Genomic DNA, 21,570 nt, shown 5'->3' on the forward strand with positions numbered 1-21,570 from the left:
TTTTAATATTAGTTTTGATTCTCAGGTGTTCAGTCCTTGCTTAGAAGCTGAGAAGGCCAGCATGTATAGCACAGTCTGGGTTTTGTGCACTTCTTAGTGGCTTTTCAAAACAAAACAAAAAAAGGTTTTCTTGGGTTACATGAGCAGTGGATGTATATGCACCTCACATATCATGTGATACTCTCCGTTGCAGAGGCCTAAGGGTGTCTTAAGGAAATTTTCAACTTGTTGCTGTGAGATTGGTGTGCTTCAAAAGAGTCTATCCAGTTCTTTTTTAAGAACTGGCTTTGAATGACTTGGTGAGGTGTGAAGAGATACGGTTTACATTCTGACTTTTTTCTGACTGATCATTTTTTGATCATTCGAGTCTCCTTTTTTTTAGAAATTAATAAAAAAAGGATCAGTGCCATTAATCCCCAAACCTTTTGATTGGTAGAGTGGATAATATATCTGTAAATCATTTATTGTAATGAATTTCAGACACAACTAGAATCTAAGTCAGAGTGAAGGTTTAGGACCCTTGCTTTTGTATGTGGTGCAGAAATGACCGTCTTTAGGACAGGCAAACTATGTATCTGATTAACTGAGGAATTAGGTATAACTTTGTATCCAAATTATTGTTTCAATACATCTTCAGTTAAATTTTGTTAAGTTTCTTTTTCAAACCTTAATTTTAACTAGGAAAGTATCTTATTCACTCAGAGAGTAATTAATTAACTTGAAACATCTCTTCCTTCTTCAGTGTTACATTAGGACATTAAAGGTTCTTCCTTTCAAATATATTTTTCTATCACAAGCAAAAACTAGCAGCATACAGCTTTCCCAGATGCTTTTCTTGAATCCCATAACAAAGAGTAAGCATGGTTTGTTTGGGTTTTTTATTCTTTTGACTGGAAGTTTTGTTTACTGTTTATCTATTTGTTTACTTTTAGATTTTGTTCTTATAAAATATTTTGAGCTCCTGGGGGAAATAATGTTTTACTTTGAACCTGCAAGGTGTTTGTGTCCATTCAGGAAACAAATTCACTCTTGTTTTTAACTTTTTAACTTTTTCTTTTTTTTTCAAAACTAGGTTTGGGCAGAGCATATGCTCTGGCTTTTGCTGAAAGAGGAGCTTCAGTAGTCGGTAAGTTTTATCTTAACTAACTTGATCTAGACAGTAACCTTTGCTTTTTCACATAGCTTACATTCAACAGTCAGTGCCCTTTTTGACAGTAACCTTTGTTATTTAATGGTTTTCTGTCTTATCTTTTGCTGTTTAATTTTGATTCTAAGCTTTATTTTCTTATGAAACAAGTTGCCCAAGTTTGTCCAAGGGCCCACCATTGCTGGAAAGTCAGTTTGAGTCAGATCATTTCCTAGATTTAACTTTCATCTATGCATACAAGTCTTTACTGCAATCTGTGGCCAGAGAGTGTGTTGTCTTAGGTAAATATTGCTCAGGAGCTTCTGATATGACCATTTAAATATGTGAATATGTTGTCTTATAGTGTCTTCTCCCAAAAAAGAAGTTACTGAAATGTAACTCAATAGCATTGTTTCTTTCTGTGGCTCATGGGACAGAAGAGCTGTCTGGTCTTGGTGTCTGTGCCAAATATCTGTCAGTAAAGGATTTCTGGTGGTTTTGTAGTTCCTTGGTTGAACCTTAGCAGGGCATTTTTAGTTGTGAAAAATGTTGTCTCACAAGGCAATCCTGAAGGTTAAGGTGTATTTTGGGTACTCACCAGCAGTCAGCATTGCCATTTTTAGATTGACTCTTAGGAAAAAGTTTATTCACCGAAAGGGTTGTCAGGCACTGGAACAGGCCAGGGAAGTGGATGAGTGACCATCCTTGGAGGTACTTAAAAGATGTGTAGATGTGGCACATGGTTTACTCCTGGACTGGGCAGTGTTAGGTTAATGGTTGGACTTGACTTTACAAGATGTTTCCAACCTAAATGATTCTGTGATTTTATGATTTTGCTGCCTGTGAATTTGTACAGGTATTGTTAATGAGTTCAAGATATGAACTCAAATGCAACACATTTTGAACTCATGAACACATCATGAACTCAAAATGTTGAAAGAGATTATGGGCAAGAAGTTGCTCACTGTTTTTCTGTATGACAATCCCAGTCTCAGTTTACAAAATTTCATAAAAATTGTTTGGTTTTACTTCATTGGCTAAAAATGAGTATGTGTGTAGACAGCTTCAAAGAAAATCTAGGTTGTTTCTCCTTCTTTATGTTGTCATCTTTGATAATCGCTATATTTACCATGGATGTGAATGATCCACATCCAGTTCTTATTTAACAAAAATTATGTCACTAAAGCAGTCCATATATTTTGTATATGACTCTCTGTAAATGGTGGTGGTCTGACTTTCCAGAATGATCTGAAAGAAAATGTATTTTGTTCCCTGACCACAGCTAATGCTTCTTTATCACTTAGTCTTATTGTGAAATAACTAAACAGTAAGTTAAGAATTGACTGTTAGGGCAACTTCTTGTTTCCTTTTGGAAACTTCACCACACTTCAGCTTGTCTTGCAGTATTACCTCTACATGCTTGTATTTGTTTCTCTTGTTCTCTTACAATTCTGACTTAAAAGGGTTGAAAAATTACTTGTATAAACATTTAGTTTTTTAAAACTCAAGCAGATATGAGGCTCATATCTGCCTTGTCTCTTTAAAACAAGTTCCCTTTCATAAGTTATGGAAATGAAGGTGTGTTGTAAGAACAGTGATCACATACTCTGGAGGAATATTTTGAGTAGTTTGAAGAACAACTTGACACCTTTGTTCACCTGCATCTCTGTTGAGTGAGTTGCTGTTGGTGTGGTTAGATTGACAAGAGCAACCTAGGTGGAAAACTCTCTGTTCTCATCACCCAAAAGCTGTCTGCTACCACTGTTTTTTGTCATTCTTTATCTCTTTCATGCCTCTCATCAGGAAGAGTTGAAAGCAGGAAGAAGGGATGATTTGCTTTTGTCTTACATCCTATGTTATTTCCAGACCTACTGTTTCTTCTGGTCTATCTGAGGCTCTTGTGCTGCTGTTTTCGTTTAGACTCATGCTTTTGAAGCATCTCTCCTGACTTGTATCTTACTTGTATTATTGTTTGCATAGTGAAATGGTATTGAATTGCCTGAGTCCTTTAAAAAACAAACCAGAAAATGCAATCTATAAGCACACCTACACTGTTCACGTGTGTTTGGTTTGTTACACCAGAATATTGCAAGAAATCAGGTGGTTTATTGCTTAAAAAAACTTGTACTGTAGATGTCAGGTGCTCTGTACCAACTGTTTCACCCTTCAGATTTGCTTCTGCTACTCTGCTAAGGACACACTCATAGCCTTAGAGGAAATCTTCTCCAAGGTTCAGACTATAACTATGCTCTGCCACTACTACTACAGACTTCGTCACTTTTTGACTGCGTGTTTTCAACTGAAAATTGCATGATGTAAAGTTTGGGCTTAAAATAATGTTATTTGTCTATTTTGTTGTTAGGTTGTTGTTTTTTTTTCTCTGTCACACTCATGGAGCTACTATTTCAAAGCCTAGAATAGCTCAACTCTTTCTTGCATACTCATTTTTGTTTCAACTCCATTAGTGCCTGTGCTTGGCCTAAGGTACTTTGCCACCTCTTAAAATTTTACCAAATATTTAATTAAGTTTTTGTCAGCAAATTACTATTGAAGTGTGGGATAAGAATTTATAAACTTGGCTGTATCAGAGAGTTGTAAGGTCTTAACAAGACTGAATGGTTTGCATATGTTTACCACCCAAATTGTTCACTCTTCTTTCTGTGTTGTTCCTGACTTGCTTTCCTTTAATATCATGGATGTTGCAGACTGAGCAGTCTGCCTGTGTTGCCTATCCTAACACATCACTACACTTAGAAATTTACCTTAATGCTTCACTTGAATTGTGTTGGCTGCATGTTTGAATTGTTAGATTTTGATCTATTAGTTTGGAGATTTTGTCTTCATTTTTTTCATCAGTCTGTTAAGGTACTTGTACTTTCTGCTTCAGGCTGGATATTTTTTTGGGTTTGGTTTGGTTTGTTGATTGTTGGTTGTTTCTTCTGTTTTTTTTGACATGTTGTCATGTCTCTCCCCTTTTGATGCTCCTTCTGGACTTTGGCATTTTTATTTACTCACAAATTGTCTCCCATGTTTCTACATTTCTCTTGAAGTGCTGCACACAGAGCTGAGTATAGTGTTCTAGATGAGACTTCTTGATCGGAATAATACAGAGTGATTTTGCGGTGTGTCCTGCAAGTTGTGTTTCTGTTTACATGGAGAGTTAAAAAAAGAAACAAAAAAACACCAAAAAAAACACCAAATGGGTCTGTTTCATTTTGTCATGGTAGAACAGACTTAGCATTGTTGTTTTTCATCAAGACCAGCAAGAATATCCTGCATATCTTGTGGGTTTCACAGTGTCTGGCTTCTTGAGGTTAGAAGGCAGAAAGCTGGAATTCACCATAGCAAAAGACTGTTCAGCAGAATACCAGTGTTGCATGTAAATTCAGTCAGTTCTGGCTTTCTTACAGTTCCATTTTCAGCCCATTTAAACAACTTCTTACTATTTTTTGAAGTTCTTTGTCTTTGCATGGGATTTTTTGGGAGTGTTTTTGTTCTCCTGGTAGTTCTGTGAAGCTGTGGGATGTGCAAATACAGGAGTGCAGCAGAGTGTGGCAACAGAGCATTCCAGCTGGCACTAGTGGCTCGTGCTCCAGTGTGGAGTGCAGCCTGGAATAGCTCTGTGTGTCAGGTGGGCCTGCTCCACAGGAGCAGGATCTGAAGCTCCAGAGCAGGCACTTGTCACTTTGTTCAGACTGCTGGATCTCTTCTATGGTGGTGTTGACTGGTAACAGTTTAGCTACTCTATTAAACAGGAACAAAGTCTTGCCAGTCTTGCTTACGGTTCATGCAGTACTTAGAGACTGGAATAAATTGGTTATGATTGGGGTGTAATCTAGATCTTAATCTCTGAACTGCAACACAATTACAGAGGTAGCCTGGGCAGGGCAAGCAATAATATATGGTGAAGGGGGGGAAAAAGATTCTGTTTTCCCCATTATTTAAAGAAAAAGGATAATGTATGTTGCACTGCTTTAAAAGAAATAATCATATGTCCTACTGTTTTTCTCTTGTCATCTGTGATTTTCGGTAAGATCCAGATGCAGCAGGCTCTATTAATACTCCTTATAACCTCCAGTGTGATAATGAGGTAAGACCATGAATTCATCAACAGATGAAGTCTGTTAACAACAAAAATTTCATTTCTTTGTTGTGCAGTGAATGATCTTGGAGTTGATTTTAAGGGATATGGCAAAAGCTCCTCAGCTGCTGACAAAGTTGTCGATGAAATCAGAGCAAAAGGAGGGAAAGCAGTACCCAATTATGGTATGTTATTTTTCCAGATGAGTGTAATGCTTTATCTGTAGGAATTGTGGTCATGCTAAATGAAAAGTTGATGCTGCTTAGTGAAAGACTACTGCCAGCTTACCAATAACATACATTAAACAGGTGTAATAGCATGTGGAATGGGGAGGCAGATAGTAAAAGCAAGTGCACTAATTGCTTCTTTTAATTAAGATTTGTCTACCAGTGCCCTTCTCTTTTATCTGATTTTTTAACATTGAAGTATTAAGCAGCTGTCCATCCATGGTTTTCAGAGGCAAAATGGGAATGGATAGTTCTTGCTTGCTTTGCTTCATTTTTTTTCTTGCAATGACAAATGTACTATTTAGACTTACATTGTGGGATTTGCTTTAGGCCACATGCAGATAATGGCTGGATTTGAATTTAGTTTTCACTGGGGCTGTTCACAATTTATTTTTCTTAGCTCTGTGCAATTAGTTGTTAATATCCTGGAAGTGCAGTGTATCCAGTTAATTTTATTAGAAAATTTGTACTTTTTTCTTACAGATTCCGTGGAAGATGGTGAAAAGCTTGTGAAGTCAGCCCTTGAGGCTTTTGGGAGAATAGGTACAGTTGCTGAATTCATGTTGAAACTTACTTGCAAGTGCAAAGGCATTATAAGCAGTGCAATTAACAACATATGTGTATGAAATAAGTTTTGACAATAGTAGTACTCACCAGCCCTTGATGCCTGTAGTCAGTGAAATCTGAATAAGGGGCTTTCAGCTTTTAATCTGAACGGTCAACTTTTCTTAGTTTTTTGGTGGTTTTAGCAGAAGTTTAAAGCTTAGTATATGATTCTTACTTTCCTGCCCTTCAGAATTTTGGAACTTCAATAATGGTTAGCAATTTCTATCACAAAGCACAGAGTCTGTGAAGTGTTAAAACTAGCTGCATAGAATTAGCATAAATAATATTGCTGAGAGCAACATTTCATGTTTTGGAAGCTCTTCTGCTTACAAAAGGTCAAAATGCATTAACAGAAATGAAAAAAGAAAACCCTGGGATATTTTATCTAACAATTAAAGTTCTTTTTAGCCATGTGATTGCCACTATTTAAAACCAGTTGGTGATTTCAACTCAGGGTTAAATGTCTAAAAGTACACATAATCAAATCCAACAGGAACCTAATTATATATCTGACAAGAAATTTTTATGATCCAGCTTGCTTTATCAGATTTGTAACTCTGTAGTTCTTTTAGGTTTTATTTGGGCATTTGGTTCGCTCACTGCAACAAAGATGGTGGTGCAAACTGCATAATTGGGGCATTTTGAAATTCAAAGCAGGCTTTGAAACTGTGCAGGATGGCTGCATCCTGCAGGTATTTGATTCCTAGGCAGCCAGCACTTAACGGCTATGCCTCCCTTTCAGGCTTTGTCCCATTGAGGTCCCTGTCAGGTTAAGACTTGCCTCTCCTGAAGTATTGTGTTGTAATTATCATCCAAGGGTAGAATTAAATAATCAGGACAAAGAGCTATTGAATATATGTAATATGATGTATATGTCCAGTATTCTTCTCTGTATATATTTGGAAGTGGGTGAAAAGTAGAAACAAGCTTGTATTTTATCAGAGCATTGAGTTAGTTTCCTTTTTTTATTTCAGATATTGTTATAAACAATGCTGGGTGAGTATACCTGAGGGTTTTGTCCTGTTTGTGTGTGGGCTGTCCCTTTTGTGTAAACAAATGTTGATCTTGTGTTTATTTTCCTAATGTCGCATTTTAGGATCCTGAGAGACCGTTCATTTGTTCGGATAAGTGATGACGATTGGGGTGAGTTGATTTCAAAATTACTTCAAAGTGTACTTGTGTGTGAAAGGTGAACGGTGACATGTACATCCCTCCCACGGGAACGAGAAAGAAGAGAAGGCAGGGAAGGCTTACCTTCTGCCATGCAAGCTTAGTGGCAAGCTGCTTGTGTTCAGTGTGCAAACCAGGTCTGTGTTGCAATGCATGGTAGGTGTATGTAGTTCCAAAGGGGAAGAAGGGCTTTTCCTCCCTCTCCTGGTTGCCAAATGGAATAAGTGAAAGAGCCATATGAATTACACACAATAGTTTTTTGTGAGCAGAACATTCCTAGTGCCAGCACGGAGTGGATGAATACTAAACAGGCTTAAAAGACCCAGAAAAAAAGAAAAAGCAAAACCTTCAGTGAGGTGGTAGAGGGTGATAAGACAGTGGAGGAGACTTTTACAAAGATAGTCTATCTTCTGTAGTTCTTGTCTGAGTCTCCTTAAGTGCAGGAATTTTGAATGCTTTTGAATTCTGTACAGGAGAGCTCCATCCTGTACAGAGCAGTTGTATATGGGCAGCACCTTCATAATCAGTGTATGTTCAGGCAAGTACTCACAAATGGTCTGTCAAGACAAAAAAAAGGAAAAAAACCCCATCATACTTTTAGTAACGGTTTCAGAGTGTGAAGAGGGTGCATTTTTGTTACTAAGGAACATGGTGCATTTCAAATTTGGAGAAAAATCCTGGAATTACTAAATTACATCAATTTGTTCCTAGATATAATTCACAGAATTCATTTGAGGGGATCATTCCTGGTCACCCGAGCTGCATGGAATCATATGAAAAATCAGAAATTTGGCAGGTAAAAATGTGTCTTCTGTTTTGCATTTTTCAGTAGTGTATAAGAGACTGATGCATGCCCAAACAGTGAAGGAAGAGTTGCATTCTTTTCTTTCACTTTCTCAAGGGTGAAGCAAAATCAGTTCAAATGGCTTTTCAGTTCTGATTCCACTTCTCCACTTCCTCAGCCCAATGTTTAAAGTTTTTTTTCCAGTACATTTAAATGTGTTTTTCTGACTCTCCCAAGCAGAAGTTGTAGCAATGTAAAAATAGCATTTCTGTTAATGAGGACTGGTTAGAAGTGTTTGTTAGTTGTATGTTACTGCAAGTTTTAGGGACACTTGTTCCGCTCCTTCTTACTCAAATGACTAGTACATACAATTCTGCTCGTAGGTCATGGGTGTTTTTGTTTGGTGTTTGGTTGTCATGAGTTTTCTTTGTTTGCCAGTTTTAACCCTTTGGACAAATGTACTTTTATGGGAGTGTTCTTAGTTTGTTTTGGTATGTATTACTGTTAACTCAAAAACAGTGCAGTGAAATCAGATCATAATTTTAATTTTTGTGACTTTATCAAAAATCTTATCAAAGCACTGATTATATTAATCTTAACTGTACCCACATGTTGAAAACTGTGTGAGTTGTTTTCTCATCCTGTGACCTAAATAACATTCATTCTCATCCAGGGAAGTGAACTGCGAGGAAGTCTTAGCGGAAGTCTTAAGTCTGGGAGTTTAAAATTAAATTATTTCTTCAGAAACAGCTTAATTCTAGAATTGCATCCATTTAGGAAAATGCTTCCTTTGTCTCCTTTTCTGTATTTGCTAAGATAACAGTGTTAGGGAGTGTTTCTGCACTTTATGGATAGACATGTGCCATCTGCAAAATGCCTGCTTTATATAGCTTTTTGTAGTTTTTCTTCGTCATATTGAACCAGTACTTGCAACACATCTCTTTACTTGGATTAAAAACATTAGAGTATTGGCAGTGAGGCAGATAAAAAATGTGAAATATATGTTGATATATTGATGCAGTGTGTTTACAAGTAGATTTGAACAGAATTACACAGATAAGGCTTTGTGTTGGTTTTGCATGACTTGGTTTTGGTTGTGGCGGGATCAAAGAGGTGGCCTCTGTGTGAAACTCTGGAAGCTTCCACCATGTCCAGCAGAGCCTATCCTGTATGGCTCTGAAGATGGACATGTTGCTGGCCAAGGCTGGGCCAGCTAGAGGGGATGGTAACGCCTCTGTGATAACAGATTTAAGAAGAAAATCAGAATAAAAGGACACATAGTTTTTTATACACTGAGAAGAGGAGGAGGTGAGAACATCTGAGGGAAATGACATGGAGACACCAAGGTCAGTGGAGAAGGAGGGGAGGAGGTGCTCCAGAGCCAAGATTCCTCTGCAGGCCATGGTGAGGACCATGGTGCAGCAGCTGTGCCCTGCAGCCCGTGGGGATCCATAGGGGATGCAGAGATCCACCTGCAGACCTTGGGGAAGTGCCCAGGCTGGAGCAGGTGCATTCCTGGAGGAGGCTGTGATCCAGTGGAAGATCTGGTAGAGAGAGGAGGCCCTGCTTCCAGGCTGGAGCAGCCTGTACTTGGAGGATGCACCCTGTGGAAGAGTGACCTGTGCCACAGCAGTTTGGGAGGACTGTCTGCCCATGAGACTCATATTGCAGCAGTTTTGGCGAGACTGCTGCTTGTGAGAGTGGACCCATGCCAGAGAAGTTCACAGAGAACTGTCTCCCGAGGGAGGGACCCCATGGCCTCAGGGGAAGGACTCCTCTCCCAGAGCAGCAGAAGAAAATCTTGGTGATGAACTGACGAAACCACCATGCCCTGTCTCCTTGTGCTGACAGTGGGAAGGAGGGAGGGGCTGAGGGAAGAAAAGGGCTTATTTTACTTTTCATTATCCTTCTCTGTCTCTGTTAGTAATAAATTCACTTTATACCTTTAAGTTGAGCCTGTTTTGCCCTTGGGAGTATTTTCTCCTGCTCCTTATCTCAACTAATGAACCTTTCATTAATTTTTTTTCTCTCCTTTGCCCAGCTCTGGCAAGGGAGGGTGAACGAGGTGAGCTTTGTCAGTGCCCATCATTTGGCCAGTGTCAAGCCACGACAGGCTTCCTTTAAAAGTGAAGATGTAGATGTATTTCTTTTGAATTGAGATCACCTGCAGCACAACATTTTCTTGCCTCAAACCAGCTGTGAACTGCAGTGGTTTTAGAGCTCTCATGTGAGCAGTTCGGTCACCTCCAAAGCAATAATGGGAACAGCAAAGAGCAAGACTTTCCTTTCCTGTCTTCTTCTGTCATGCATTTAATGCATATTAGAATTCTTTGAAGGTGAATTCTGTGAGAATTGATCTTCAGATATTACCAGGTAGACAATATTAAGGGGAGTAATTTTCAGTAAATTAATTTTCTTCTGAGTGTTGAAACCTTTTATTAGTTGTAAGAATAATACCACCTGAAATGCAGATATAAATGAAATTTTCTCTCTGTGGGACCCAGTGTCACAGAATGTCTTTCCTAGTATGTATTATCACTGAGATAATAATTCCTAGCTGTTTTATCACTCAGAAAGCCTCATGATTTTGTTAGTTTTCTGCTACTCTGCTAATGCATAATTTGTGAGATGTTTGCTATCCAAACACCAAACATTAAATAGTTACCTGATTGTTAGCAAAATCAACAAATAATCTTTTAATATTGCATACTATACTTTGTGGAATATGGAGACCATAATGCCAGAGCTGGTAAATGCTGTTACGTAGAATCAGATAACTTGAAGAAATAATTAATTTTGTTTTTTTCCTCTCTTCTTCCCTAAGAATAATTATGACATCCTCAGCTGCTGGAATATATGGAAACTTTGGTCAGGCAAACTACAGTGCTGCAAAACTTGGCCTTTTGGGTCTTGCAAACACAATTGCAATTGAAGGGCGGAAGTATAACATCCACTGCAACACAATTGCTCCTACTGCTGGATCCAGGCTGACCCAGACTGTCATGCCACAAGGTGAATAATTTAAGGTCTACGTGTACTGATATTTTTCAGTGAATTGAAACACAACAAACTTTCTTACCTCTTAGAAAATGTGAGTCCTTCACACTTCATGTACTACCCATTCATTGTTCCTACTACCTTTTTGTCCTTGAACTGTCAACTTACTTGCTTACTTACTGCTTTGTCTGTTGTGAGGAATTCTTACTTTCTGCCACAAGATATGAAGCAAGTTTTCTCATTTGCAAAAGCAATTTCATGTGGCAAGGCTCTTTGTTGTAATCTCTTCCAAGATCCTCCTACACTAGTGGAAAGGCTTGTTTGTTTTATCACATGGGACAGCAGGTATGTGCATAAGGTGTCTGCACTTGTTGCAATATTATCTAATTGCAAAATACTGTGTTTTTGCACAACGTGTCATGTGTGTACTTAGTGGTTCCATGATCAGCAAGAGATTATAGTAACTGGGTTGCCTAATTTTTCTTTCTTGCACAGCTACTAATCTTTGAATGTTTGAACAGGTTTGACAGAGTACTGCATGGGGAAGTTCAGTGCAAGGAACATTTTAGGAGACAGTTGTGTATAAGTGTAAATTTAGGATAAATAGACTGACTAATTACTTTGGCAAAAGACAAAAAGAAAAAGAACTTGTTAACAAAAAAGGTCTGTTAGAACTATTTGCTCTCAGGAAATCTTCTAGAATTAGCCTATTTCATTTTACTTCTGACCATCTTTTCCTTTATGACAGGCAGATTTCAAAGCCAAGGAAATCATCACATTCATCAGGCTGATAGACAGGGTATTGGAGAGTAATATATTTTGTACATTTTACACAGATTGAATGTTTGATTTTGTTTGACTGAAGTAGCCAGATTTTGATGTAAATAATCCAGGTGGTTATGACTGTTAAAGAACAGTCTTATAGGTTGTAGGTTCCAGTGATTTATTACAATTGTTTATAGAAGATCCAAATACATGAAGCATGCAGTGTAAAATGGAAAAAAGGAGCTGGCAAGTTCTGAAGGTATTTAATCTACATAGGATGATAAAAAATAAAAAATACCTCATAGTTTTCTTTCTTAGTCATTTTAAGTAGAGTGAGATCCTTTGTTCTCTCTGTAAGTACTTACAAGCTCTGGTGATTTATTTCTTGTCTTGTTCACTCAATCCGTCTCCAGTTGTTCAAATACTCTCAAAAGATTTGAACACCACAACTTTAAAAACATTTTCAGATGTCTTACCAAATTACCTTTGTTATCTTAGTCAGGATTTTGCTTTTTGTCTTCAGATGTCTGTAGACACCCATGCTTTCTCGCTGCTGTACATTGCTATACATGGTTATGTATGTTCAACTTGACCCACATATTCTTGTTCTTGCTAAGAACTCTTAAATGCAGATTGCATCTTTTGTGTGGTTGTGAGGTTTTTTTAAATTTTTAAAATTTTTTTAAAATTTAATTTGAAATTTAATTTAATAATTTTCAATTATTTAAGAGTGGATTACAAGCATTAATGATAGTAGTATAGAGACAGATTTTAAGACTAAATTATGTGTGGCATAAAGTGGAATACCTTGGAAAAACCTAAGAGGCTTGCTATGCACTTACAACATGTCATGTTAAATGGAATTCTTCTAATAGCTTTCTTCTACTTTTGTGCTCATTCTCATTCTTAAAAATGAGCTTCTGTTTAGTTTTGCTATTAAAGGAGTACTTTTAATGAAAGTTTTCCTAGGTCTTTATCTGGGAAAATCTGGATATAATTGAAAATGCTTGATGACCTTTAGCTAAGAAACAGCTATATAGCTACTGCTGTTGAAATAATATTCTAAAAGCTGAAAAGGGAAATTAAGCAAAGTTATTGTTCAGACAGTGTATAGAATACGTGATATATAGATATGTGATAAGAGCTGCCTGGACAACCACACTGTTCCATGACAATGTCTCAATTTTCAGATAGCTTTCTATTGTGGTAGATGTCACGAAAATCCCAGAATAGGATAGATATGTAAATTTGGCAGGGCTGATAATTCTCTATATTATTTAGAAAAATCAGAATTTCCAAATGAGATAATTCTTAAACAATCAGCAGCTGCAATTATCTTTGTAATGTCATATCTATATAGCTGACTAGCAGACTAAAAGAAAAATTGCTCAAGTACTTCTCTGTCAGGATTATGTATATCTGTCATGTCCTTGTTTCAGGCTGCCTGTCAGCTGGAAATTTAGGAAGGCTGTCTGGCTTTGCAGTCTGCACAAAAGTGTTCTCAACAGTGAAACAGGGTTTCATTTCTCTGGCTGAGAAGCCATGTCATGGGATTTGGCAGCATGTATGTATTTCACGAGATGTTAGAATTTATTGAATCTTCAAATATTTCATTTATCTCGTCCTTTTTCATGACAGAATGCTATTGATAAAATTCTCCTAGTTCTGCTGTTCATAAGAGGGTGTTAGATTAAATAATTTGAAACTGTAAGGTATTTCTATTTCATGATTCCCCCCTCTGATTTGCTCTAGATCTGGTCGATGCTTTCAAACCAGAATATGTTGCTCCTTTAGTAGTTTGGCTATGCCATGAAAGCTGTGCTGAAAATGGCAGTCTGTTTGAGGTAATTATTTTGTTTCATTTCTTCTCCCTCCTTACCTCCCTTTGCTCCTTCCCCCAAAATCAGTTGTTTGTTTTATCTTATCCAGCCTTAAACTATTTGCTGAAACTAAATTACCATGTGTGAACTACATACTCAGCATAGACAGAAGAAATATTGTTCTGGCTGTGCAGTATTTGACAAATACTTCAGGCAGCAGCAGCCTTGTCAAGCTCTGGGCTGTGCTCAAAATGCTACCAATTTGATTGTTACAATTCTTCTATTGTACTCTTTTAAGGTTGAAGAGATACCAAAATTCAAAAGATATTTCTGTTCTCAAACTCATTCAAACATAGAAAGTAGCTTGCAGGAAGGAGTAATTACTTTATTATGATATTCATTATAGGTATTGGTTTCAAACTGCTAACTCATATATTGGATGAAAAGAGTTTTATGTTGATCACATTCAGGTGCTTAAGTAAATGTTAAATACAACCAGCAGTAGTTCAGAAATTTTTAATATATTGAGTTTGTTCTGGAGTATAGTTTTGTTTCCCAACACTACCAAAACTTTGCTTTTTGACATGTCATAAGCTGATGATATTCTTTTTGTCTTGGCAGGTGGGAGCTGGGTGGATTGGAAAATGTAAGTACTTTATGTTGTAGGATTGATATTTTTGGAATTGACATCAAGACTGTGCAAAGTTTCTTTAGACTTAGCCTGTGTGCTCAAGACATTTTTTACTCATGTGAGATGAATAAAAGCCTAGGGTTCTGAGAAAGCTGCTTGTATTCAGTAAAAGTCAAAAATTGAACTTCTTGTGGAAAAACTGGTAACTTAGGTATGTGCATTGTTATGCTTTTGAACTATCAGTAACTGACAATCTACCTAAGTAACTTTAACTCTTGGATCCTGGGCATAAATTGAAATAGAATTTGTGGTGGTAAATATACATTGCTGCCTTTTCTTGATAACTTCAATTTTTAATTATATAAAAGTATCACATGCTGATAAACAGGCATGTTTTTAACTTCTCACTTTATTTTTTTTCATTGCTTTCCACCTTTACATATGCTTCTATTAAAAAACTAGTGTATAAGCATGTTGAGGGAATTAGTATTCTTAAATAAGCAGTAGCTATGCTACCCATATATTTTCCTTAGTGACTCCAGGAACTAGCTTAAATATTAATGTGAGGAAAACTTGCAGGTAATATTGAGGATTTAGGAGAAGAAAAAATATTCAGTGTGTGAGATGTCTTGACTTTTTTCCTAAATTCTTTGAACCTAGTATGAGCATTGTTTTCATAAACTGTACAGCTTTTCAGACTACATGAGAACCATCAGTGGGGTGGAAGTAGGGCTGTTAATTCAGGAAGTCATTCTGCTTTCTTTTATTTTTTTTTCCCCACTTGATAACCATTTCTAACTAATGCAAGTGTTCTGTGTAACTGCAATAGTGTTTCCAAGAACTGTGGTAAACAGATTGAAAGAAGCAAGGCAGCAGGACAAAACATCTTGGTGTCCTTCACAAGCAGTTAGGTTTTAATACAGCTGAAAATCTGCACTTTGATCAAGAGAAAATATAGTTTTTCATCATTATAATAGCTATTGTTGAAGTTACTTAAATGAAACCAGGTGGTTAATGAGGTACTACTATGGCCTTATTCATTGCCTTCTGCTAATTAACAGCCAACCCAACATGACTTGTTAAGTATTAGAATTACAATCCAGGAAGTCTGTATCCTTATGGAACTAATTTCACATTGGCCTTACCAGTTTCTCTTAGGTTACAGTATTGAAATACAACTTCAGGGACCATTTAGAGGTGCTGGCTACTGGTATTAAGGTTCTTTTATAGCTAACAAATGTTCTCTGTGGCTTTTCGTGTTTTCAGAAGATTCCTAAGCATTAATAGTCAACATCATGTCAGAAGAAAAAAATCTGTAAATATATATTAACTACAACTTTTCAGTAGACAGAAGCCTAAGACTAGTATTTCTGGAGAGTGATAAGTCTGTTATAGCTTCAGTGAAGCTTAAAACCAGTGCTGTTCCTTTTCTAAATGCTAGTTAAAGCAGTGAGCCCTTTTAGTCCAACTGGAAGTTGTACTGGTGAGTTAGATTGGAGTACTTAAAATGTTTCCCTCATTGTACCATCTTTGAAGGTAGTGGCCTAGATGAAACTTGTCTAAAGAAATGAAAAGCTTCTTTGATTGTTATTGGAACTCTCTGGCTGATGTTTCCCATTAGTGCGCTGGGAGCGATCCTTGGGAGCCATTGTCAGAGGAAGGAATCAGCCAATGACTCCTGAAGCAGTGAGAGATAAATGGGAGAAGGTGTGTGACTTTGATAATGCCAGCAAACCCAGAACTATCCAAGGTAAGGGAGACTTATAAGTTGGGGCCATTCAGCCTGGGGAAGGGAATGTTTTTGGGAGACCTTATTGTAGCCTTTCAGTACTTTATGGAGGCCTCTGAGAAATACGGGAAAGATGAGACAAATGTATACTGCTGTAACAGCACAAGGAGTAATGGTTTTAAACTAAAAGAGGATCATTTTGGATTAGATTAAAGAGGGAAGAATTTTACAGTGAGGGTGGTAAAACACTGGCATAAGTTGCCCAGAGAGGTGGATGCCCCATGTCTGGAAATATTCAAGGTCTGGCCAGACAGACTACTCAGCAACTGATTTACTTGAAGATGTCCCTACTTGGGAGTTGCTGGAGGGTTCGACTAGCTGACCTCTAAAGGTCCCTTCCAACCCAAATTATGCTTTGATTCTGTGTATGTGGATAGCTTGGGTAAGCAAAGCTTCAAAATCTATAGAACTAGAGAATTTTCTTGTTAATGTATTAACATCAATCATTTACTGTTTCAGTATGGTCAGATCTTTCTAAAGCAACTGCTATATTCTTACCTATAGCATTAGGAAATAATTTTTCTTCACAGTTTCCAGAGAAGTGACATTGTTGTTGTCATTGTAAGCATTAGAGTCAGATGACAGTGTTTTATTTGATTGCACCTACATGCAGACAGCATAGTGTAATAGAGAGATTGTGTTTTCAGTCCTGGAATCTTGGTTTTTGGTGAACGTTTCACTACCAAAAAGCTCTGTTTAAGTTGTGGAATACATCACAGCAAAGACGTTCTTACTGTGCCTTATATTCTTGGGTCATATCACCCCCTTGGCTGGTGACTAAAATGATTTTCTCTTTCAATACTTTGTTTACTCGTTTCTTGCCAGCATTTAAGAGTGCAGGGCAGGAGGGAACAAGGCACCCTTATGTACAATGTCAGTTGAATTTTGAAGATACTTAATTGTGCAGTAGTTGTCTAAACTGTTGGTTCAGAGATCCTTTAGCACATTTTGTTGAAAACCTTAAAGATATGTTTTTAGGTGCCTGTACCAAAACCAGAATAGGACACACTTTGTCCTTTCCCTCACATCTTGGCACACTGGGGAATGTAACCATCCAAACAGTAGTTGTAGGTCACCTTACTGATCTTTGGCTTACAGATACCCTGTTTCCAAACCTATGCAAGTTTATTCGTGTTCCCTGTTCTGTTATGGAATGGTATTTATAACAAAATTCCAGCTTTATCGCTTCTGATCTGTTCTTGGACCTGTCACATGTACTATGTTACTTTTATGGGTTGCTAGAAGAAAAGTGTTATAGATGGGGATTTCTTTTTAAAGTTGCCTCAGCATTTATATATGGTATTTCACATCTGCCAATTGATGCTATGAGGAGAAAAAACCAAAGATGATTTTGAACTTCAAGTGAAAGTGCTTACAATATAATATGGCAGGTTTCTACAGTCGGGAAATCATAAGTGTTACCTTGGCATGGATCTTCCATGCCTTAGCTTCTGTTTTGTTATGAACTTAGTCAAGATACAGCTTTTTCCTTCCAGTGCCATTAAGCTAAAGATACTGAATAAAAACTTGTGCATTAATTGTTGTATTGTGCATTTGTGATAATCAGCTTAAGGGCGGAAGAAAATTTTTGTTAGCTGAACAGAATTTTTAGTTCTATTAGAAGTTTCTTCTACCATCAAATTGTCCACATTATTACTTGAAGGTATTTGACTGTGAAATAAAGGAAACAACTTGCATTAAAAATTAAAAGGTACAATACCTAACATCTGCAAGTTTAAACTTTTCCTGCAGATTTCCTTAATTTGAGTAATATGATGTTATGAACAGCATTTGTGTACTAAGCATTACATGCAGTAGGAAAAAACCTCCAAAAAGCAATTTGAGAAAGCATTTGCTTTTAATGTAGTAGAAAACCCTGTAATCCGAGATGCTAATCTTGTTTCTTGTTTTAGTGATACTGATAAGAGATGCTTGACTTCGACTTTGTATTCTGTACATAAAGCAGAAAGACCAAATTAAGTGTGATGCAGAAGCTTCTACGTGTGTGGTGCAGGGTGCAGTAGGTCACAGTTGCACCATGAACTGCATGTTGGTGTGTTTTCTCCTTGCCTTCATAGTGTACTACGTGCTCTTGCATCATTGCATCATCTTCCTGTTGTGGAAAGGGAATCAGACTGTGTTGTGGTAGGGGCAGAGGACAGCCATCTCTGTACACAGCATTCTGTAGAAGTTATTGCACAAATTAGTGTGTTGTTCTGTTATCTAGGGAAGCAGAATTTATTGTGTCTATCACTTGTGTGAGGCACTCTGTCTCAAGCAGTGGTGAAAATGTGAGCCAGTTTCAGCTAAAGGTCTGTAATTGGCTCATAGAAGTTTTTGTGTTTTTTTAATTCTATTAGAAGCAATCTATTTTCAGAAAATAACCTGAGTATTCTCATTGTATGACTTCTGTCTCTTAAAAGCTTATGTCTGACATAGAGCAAATTAATGTAAATCACACTATGTGGTTTGTGTATATATATATATATGTATGCACACTGTGTATATATGAAGAATTTGCGTAAGAGGAGAAGTGTTCCAGCTTCAGTGTCAGCTTTCTTTATATGTATTTAAAAAAGGTTTAAACACTTGTGCTGTTTCGTCTGTTAAGGGATATGGTTCATATGCAATGTCACCTATTGGAAAATGAATACTTTTGGTAGGAGATGCCCTTTGTTGTAACTATTTTCAACCTTTGTTCACCAGCTTAATCTTTTCTTTCTGTCTGCTAATGATTTGCTGTATAGTAGCAGGCCATTCTGAGGTGAACATACAAGGTTTTAGAGTTCACTGATAGTACAGCACTTAAAAAAATACCCCTGTACCAATAATAAAATAATTGTGTGAATTAAAAAATTTCCTACTGGATTTGTTTCTGCCAAATTTATGCCCTTTGGTATATTTCTTTTTGTATATTTCTTGGGTCTTAAAAAAAAAAATGAGAAAGAAGTTTGGGAATTACCATCTTGTCAGCCTCAACTCTGTGCATGGGGAGGCCATGGAGAGCAGGAAGGTGATTTGAGACAGCCAGTACAGATTCACCACCGTGAGTCCTGTCTGACCAACCCAGTTGTGAGTAAGTGAAGGCCTGTGAATATCATCTGTCTGAACTTGTCTAAGGCCTTTGACACAGCCCCCCATAACATTTGTCTAAATCACTAAGATATGGATGTGATGGATGAACTGTTCAGTGGAGGAGGTCACTAATGCATGGTGTCCCTCAGGGGCCTGTATTGTGAAATGTGTAATAGCTTAATTAGTGACGTAGATAAGGTCTTGAGTGTACCTTCTGCAAAGTTGCTGAGGGTACACCAAGCTGAGTGGTGTGGTGACACACCTGAGGGACAGGTTGTCATTCAGAAGGACCTGGACAAGCTTGGGGAGTGAGCCCATGGGAATCTCATGAGCTTTAACAATGCCAAGTGCAAGGTGTTGCACCTAGGTTGAGGCAAGCCTCAGTATCAATGCAGGATGAAGGCATCAGAAACATCCCTGTGGAGAAGGGCTTGGAGATACTGGTGTGTGAAAAGTTGGACAGATGCTGGCAATGTGTGCCAGCAGCCCAGTAGGTCAATTGTACCCTGGGGAGCATCAAAAGAAATATGTCCAGCAGATTGTGCAAGGTGATTCTGCCCTCCAGAGGTCTCCTCTCCGCTTGGAGTATGACATCCAGCTTTGCAGTCTTCAGCACAGGAAAGACAGAGACCAGCTCTGGAGCGAGGCTAGAGGAGGGTCACAAGAATTATCAAAATGACAGAACTCCTCTTCTAAAAGGAAAGGTGGAGAGAGTTGGGTTTGCTCAGTCTGGAGAAGAGAAGGCTTCGGTGGCACCTTTTTCAATATTCTTTCAATAGTCTTTCAATATTTAACTTTTTGTCAGGGCCTGTTGCAATAGGATGAGAGGTAATGGCTTTAAACTAAGGGTTGATTTAGATGAGCTGTAAGGAAAAAGTTTTTTACAAAGAGGATGGTTAAACACTGGAACAGGTGGAACAGGTTTCTCATAGACAGGTAGTAGATGCCCCATCCTGTAAACATTCAAGGTCAAGTGTGATGGGGCTCTGAGATACTTGATCTAGTTGAAGATCTAGTTGAAGATGTATCTGATCATTGCAGGGGAGTTGGGCTTGCTGACCTTTAAGGGTCCCTTCCAACCCAGACTATTCTATGACTCTGTGATCTCCTTAGTGTTCAGCCAGGCACTAGCCAGCTCACCAATTTTACAGTCCACTCACATCTTACATTCTGGAAGAAAGACTCCTTGAAAAAGAGATTGTAGTATTCTGCACCATTATTAATTTACAGGTTACCTTTTTACTGTTGGTCTTAAATATGAAAAATTATTTTGTTGAAAATGCATGCTGTTCATCTTAAGGTCTCCCCATTAAAAGTGTTTATATTCCTGCATGTAAGTAATTTTTTGGCTATACCAAGTTGAGGAAACATTAATTTGAACTCATTGCTTGGAGGTGAAACCTGTATTCTCCTGTGAAGATTTTAAAGCAATGTGAAACCTTCCGTTGATTCATGCAGAAAAAGTAGAAACAATCTGTGACTTCTCCCAATAGCTCTGTATTGCTTTTCTTTTATTCACTTAATGAATGAACAAAGGGATAAAAAAAGTTACCTTGTAAAAGTTTCTTATAAATTACAAATCTTGTTTTGCACATTTTCACATTATTTCAATGTCATAACCTCATGTCATATTGTGACAGAGCTTGTATCCAAAGAGAAAGCTTGTCTTTGGCAGAAGATATGACAAGATAGGTGTTGTTTCTTAGATGTTCCTTTTCTTCACAAGATTCAGGCCACAAACAAATGTTATGATGGCAGTAAAACTGGCAAGCCAGAGATAGTTCAGGAAAACAGGATTCTGCAAGAGGGCATGCAGTTACCCTGCAGGGTGTTTAGAGTAGTGCCGGGTGATAGAGCAACAGTGCGTTAATGCAAGCAGCAATGCAAGTCAGTATGGGCATAGGGTTTTGAAGTGGAGAGGACTCTCAGTTAAGGTATTTAATGATTTTGCACTCCTCTGATTTAAACACATTTTTATTTTTCTGTGCAAGATTCTCATCACTTTTTGTTTGGGTCTTTCTAATGTTTAATATTGATTTTAGCCCTATTGAGCTTCAAGGAACAAGCTTTTCTTGATGGCCTGCTTTTGCCACAGCTGAATTCAGCCATGCATCATCTCATTTATAATTTTGTCATTGTTCAGTCTCAGACTTATTTGCTTTTCTATCTATCTATCTGATTCAGGAAAGAGGGAGACAGTCAGGAGGTTAGACTTGTGACTTGTCTTGCAAATAATTTTCATGATAAGAAAATCAGTAGTAATTTTCAGATATTTGCTTCTCAGACAATTGAAACATATAATGTTCATTATCTTCTCCTTTACACATTGAGATAGCTGTCATGGTTTACTGGCAGGTGCAGAACTGATGGAAGCTTTGTAGAAATCACTCTTCCTCTACTTTTGTGTGGATGCTTGTAAAATACAGCACCATGCTCAATTTGCAGATGTATATTTACTGTGTTTAAAGGCAAACTGAGAAACACCAGGCTATGTCTCAT

At 37.6% G+C, this 21,570-nt stretch overlaps 1 protein-coding gene across 1 annotated transcript in view; it reads left to right on the plus strand.

The window, feature by feature from the left end:
- Window positions 1-21,570, plus strand: part of HSD17B4 (hydroxysteroid 17-beta dehydrogenase 4) — a 57,091-nt gene that overhangs the window by 1,832 nt on the left and 33,689 nt on the right. Inside the window, exons 2-11 of the mRNA XM_014257103.2 lie at window positions 1,073-1,126; window positions 5,285-5,392; window positions 5,918-5,977; window positions 7,015-7,036; window positions 7,137-7,183; window positions 7,922-8,006; window positions 10,819-11,006; window positions 13,509-13,600; window positions 14,198-14,222; window positions 15,829-15,957. Of these exons, the coding sequence (XP_014112578.1) occupies window positions 1,073-1,126; window positions 5,285-5,392; window positions 5,918-5,977; window positions 7,015-7,036; window positions 7,137-7,183; window positions 7,922-8,006; window positions 10,819-11,006; window positions 13,509-13,600; window positions 14,198-14,222; window positions 15,829-15,957 (810 nt within the window). The remainder of the gene's footprint in view (window positions 1-1,072; window positions 1,127-5,284; window positions 5,393-5,917; window positions 5,978-7,014; window positions 7,037-7,136; window positions 7,184-7,921; window positions 8,007-10,818; window positions 11,007-13,508; window positions 13,601-14,197; window positions 14,223-15,828; window positions 15,958-21,570) is intronic.

Source organism: Pseudopodoces humilis, chromosome 4, assembly GCF_049639895.1.
Source record: "Pseudopodoces humilis isolate 2021_Gansu_Grassland_sample_001 chromosome 4, ASM4963989v1, whole genome shotgun sequence".
Classification (NCBI taxonomy): Eukaryota; Metazoa; Chordata; class Aves; order Passeriformes; family Paridae; genus Pseudopodoces; species Pseudopodoces humilis.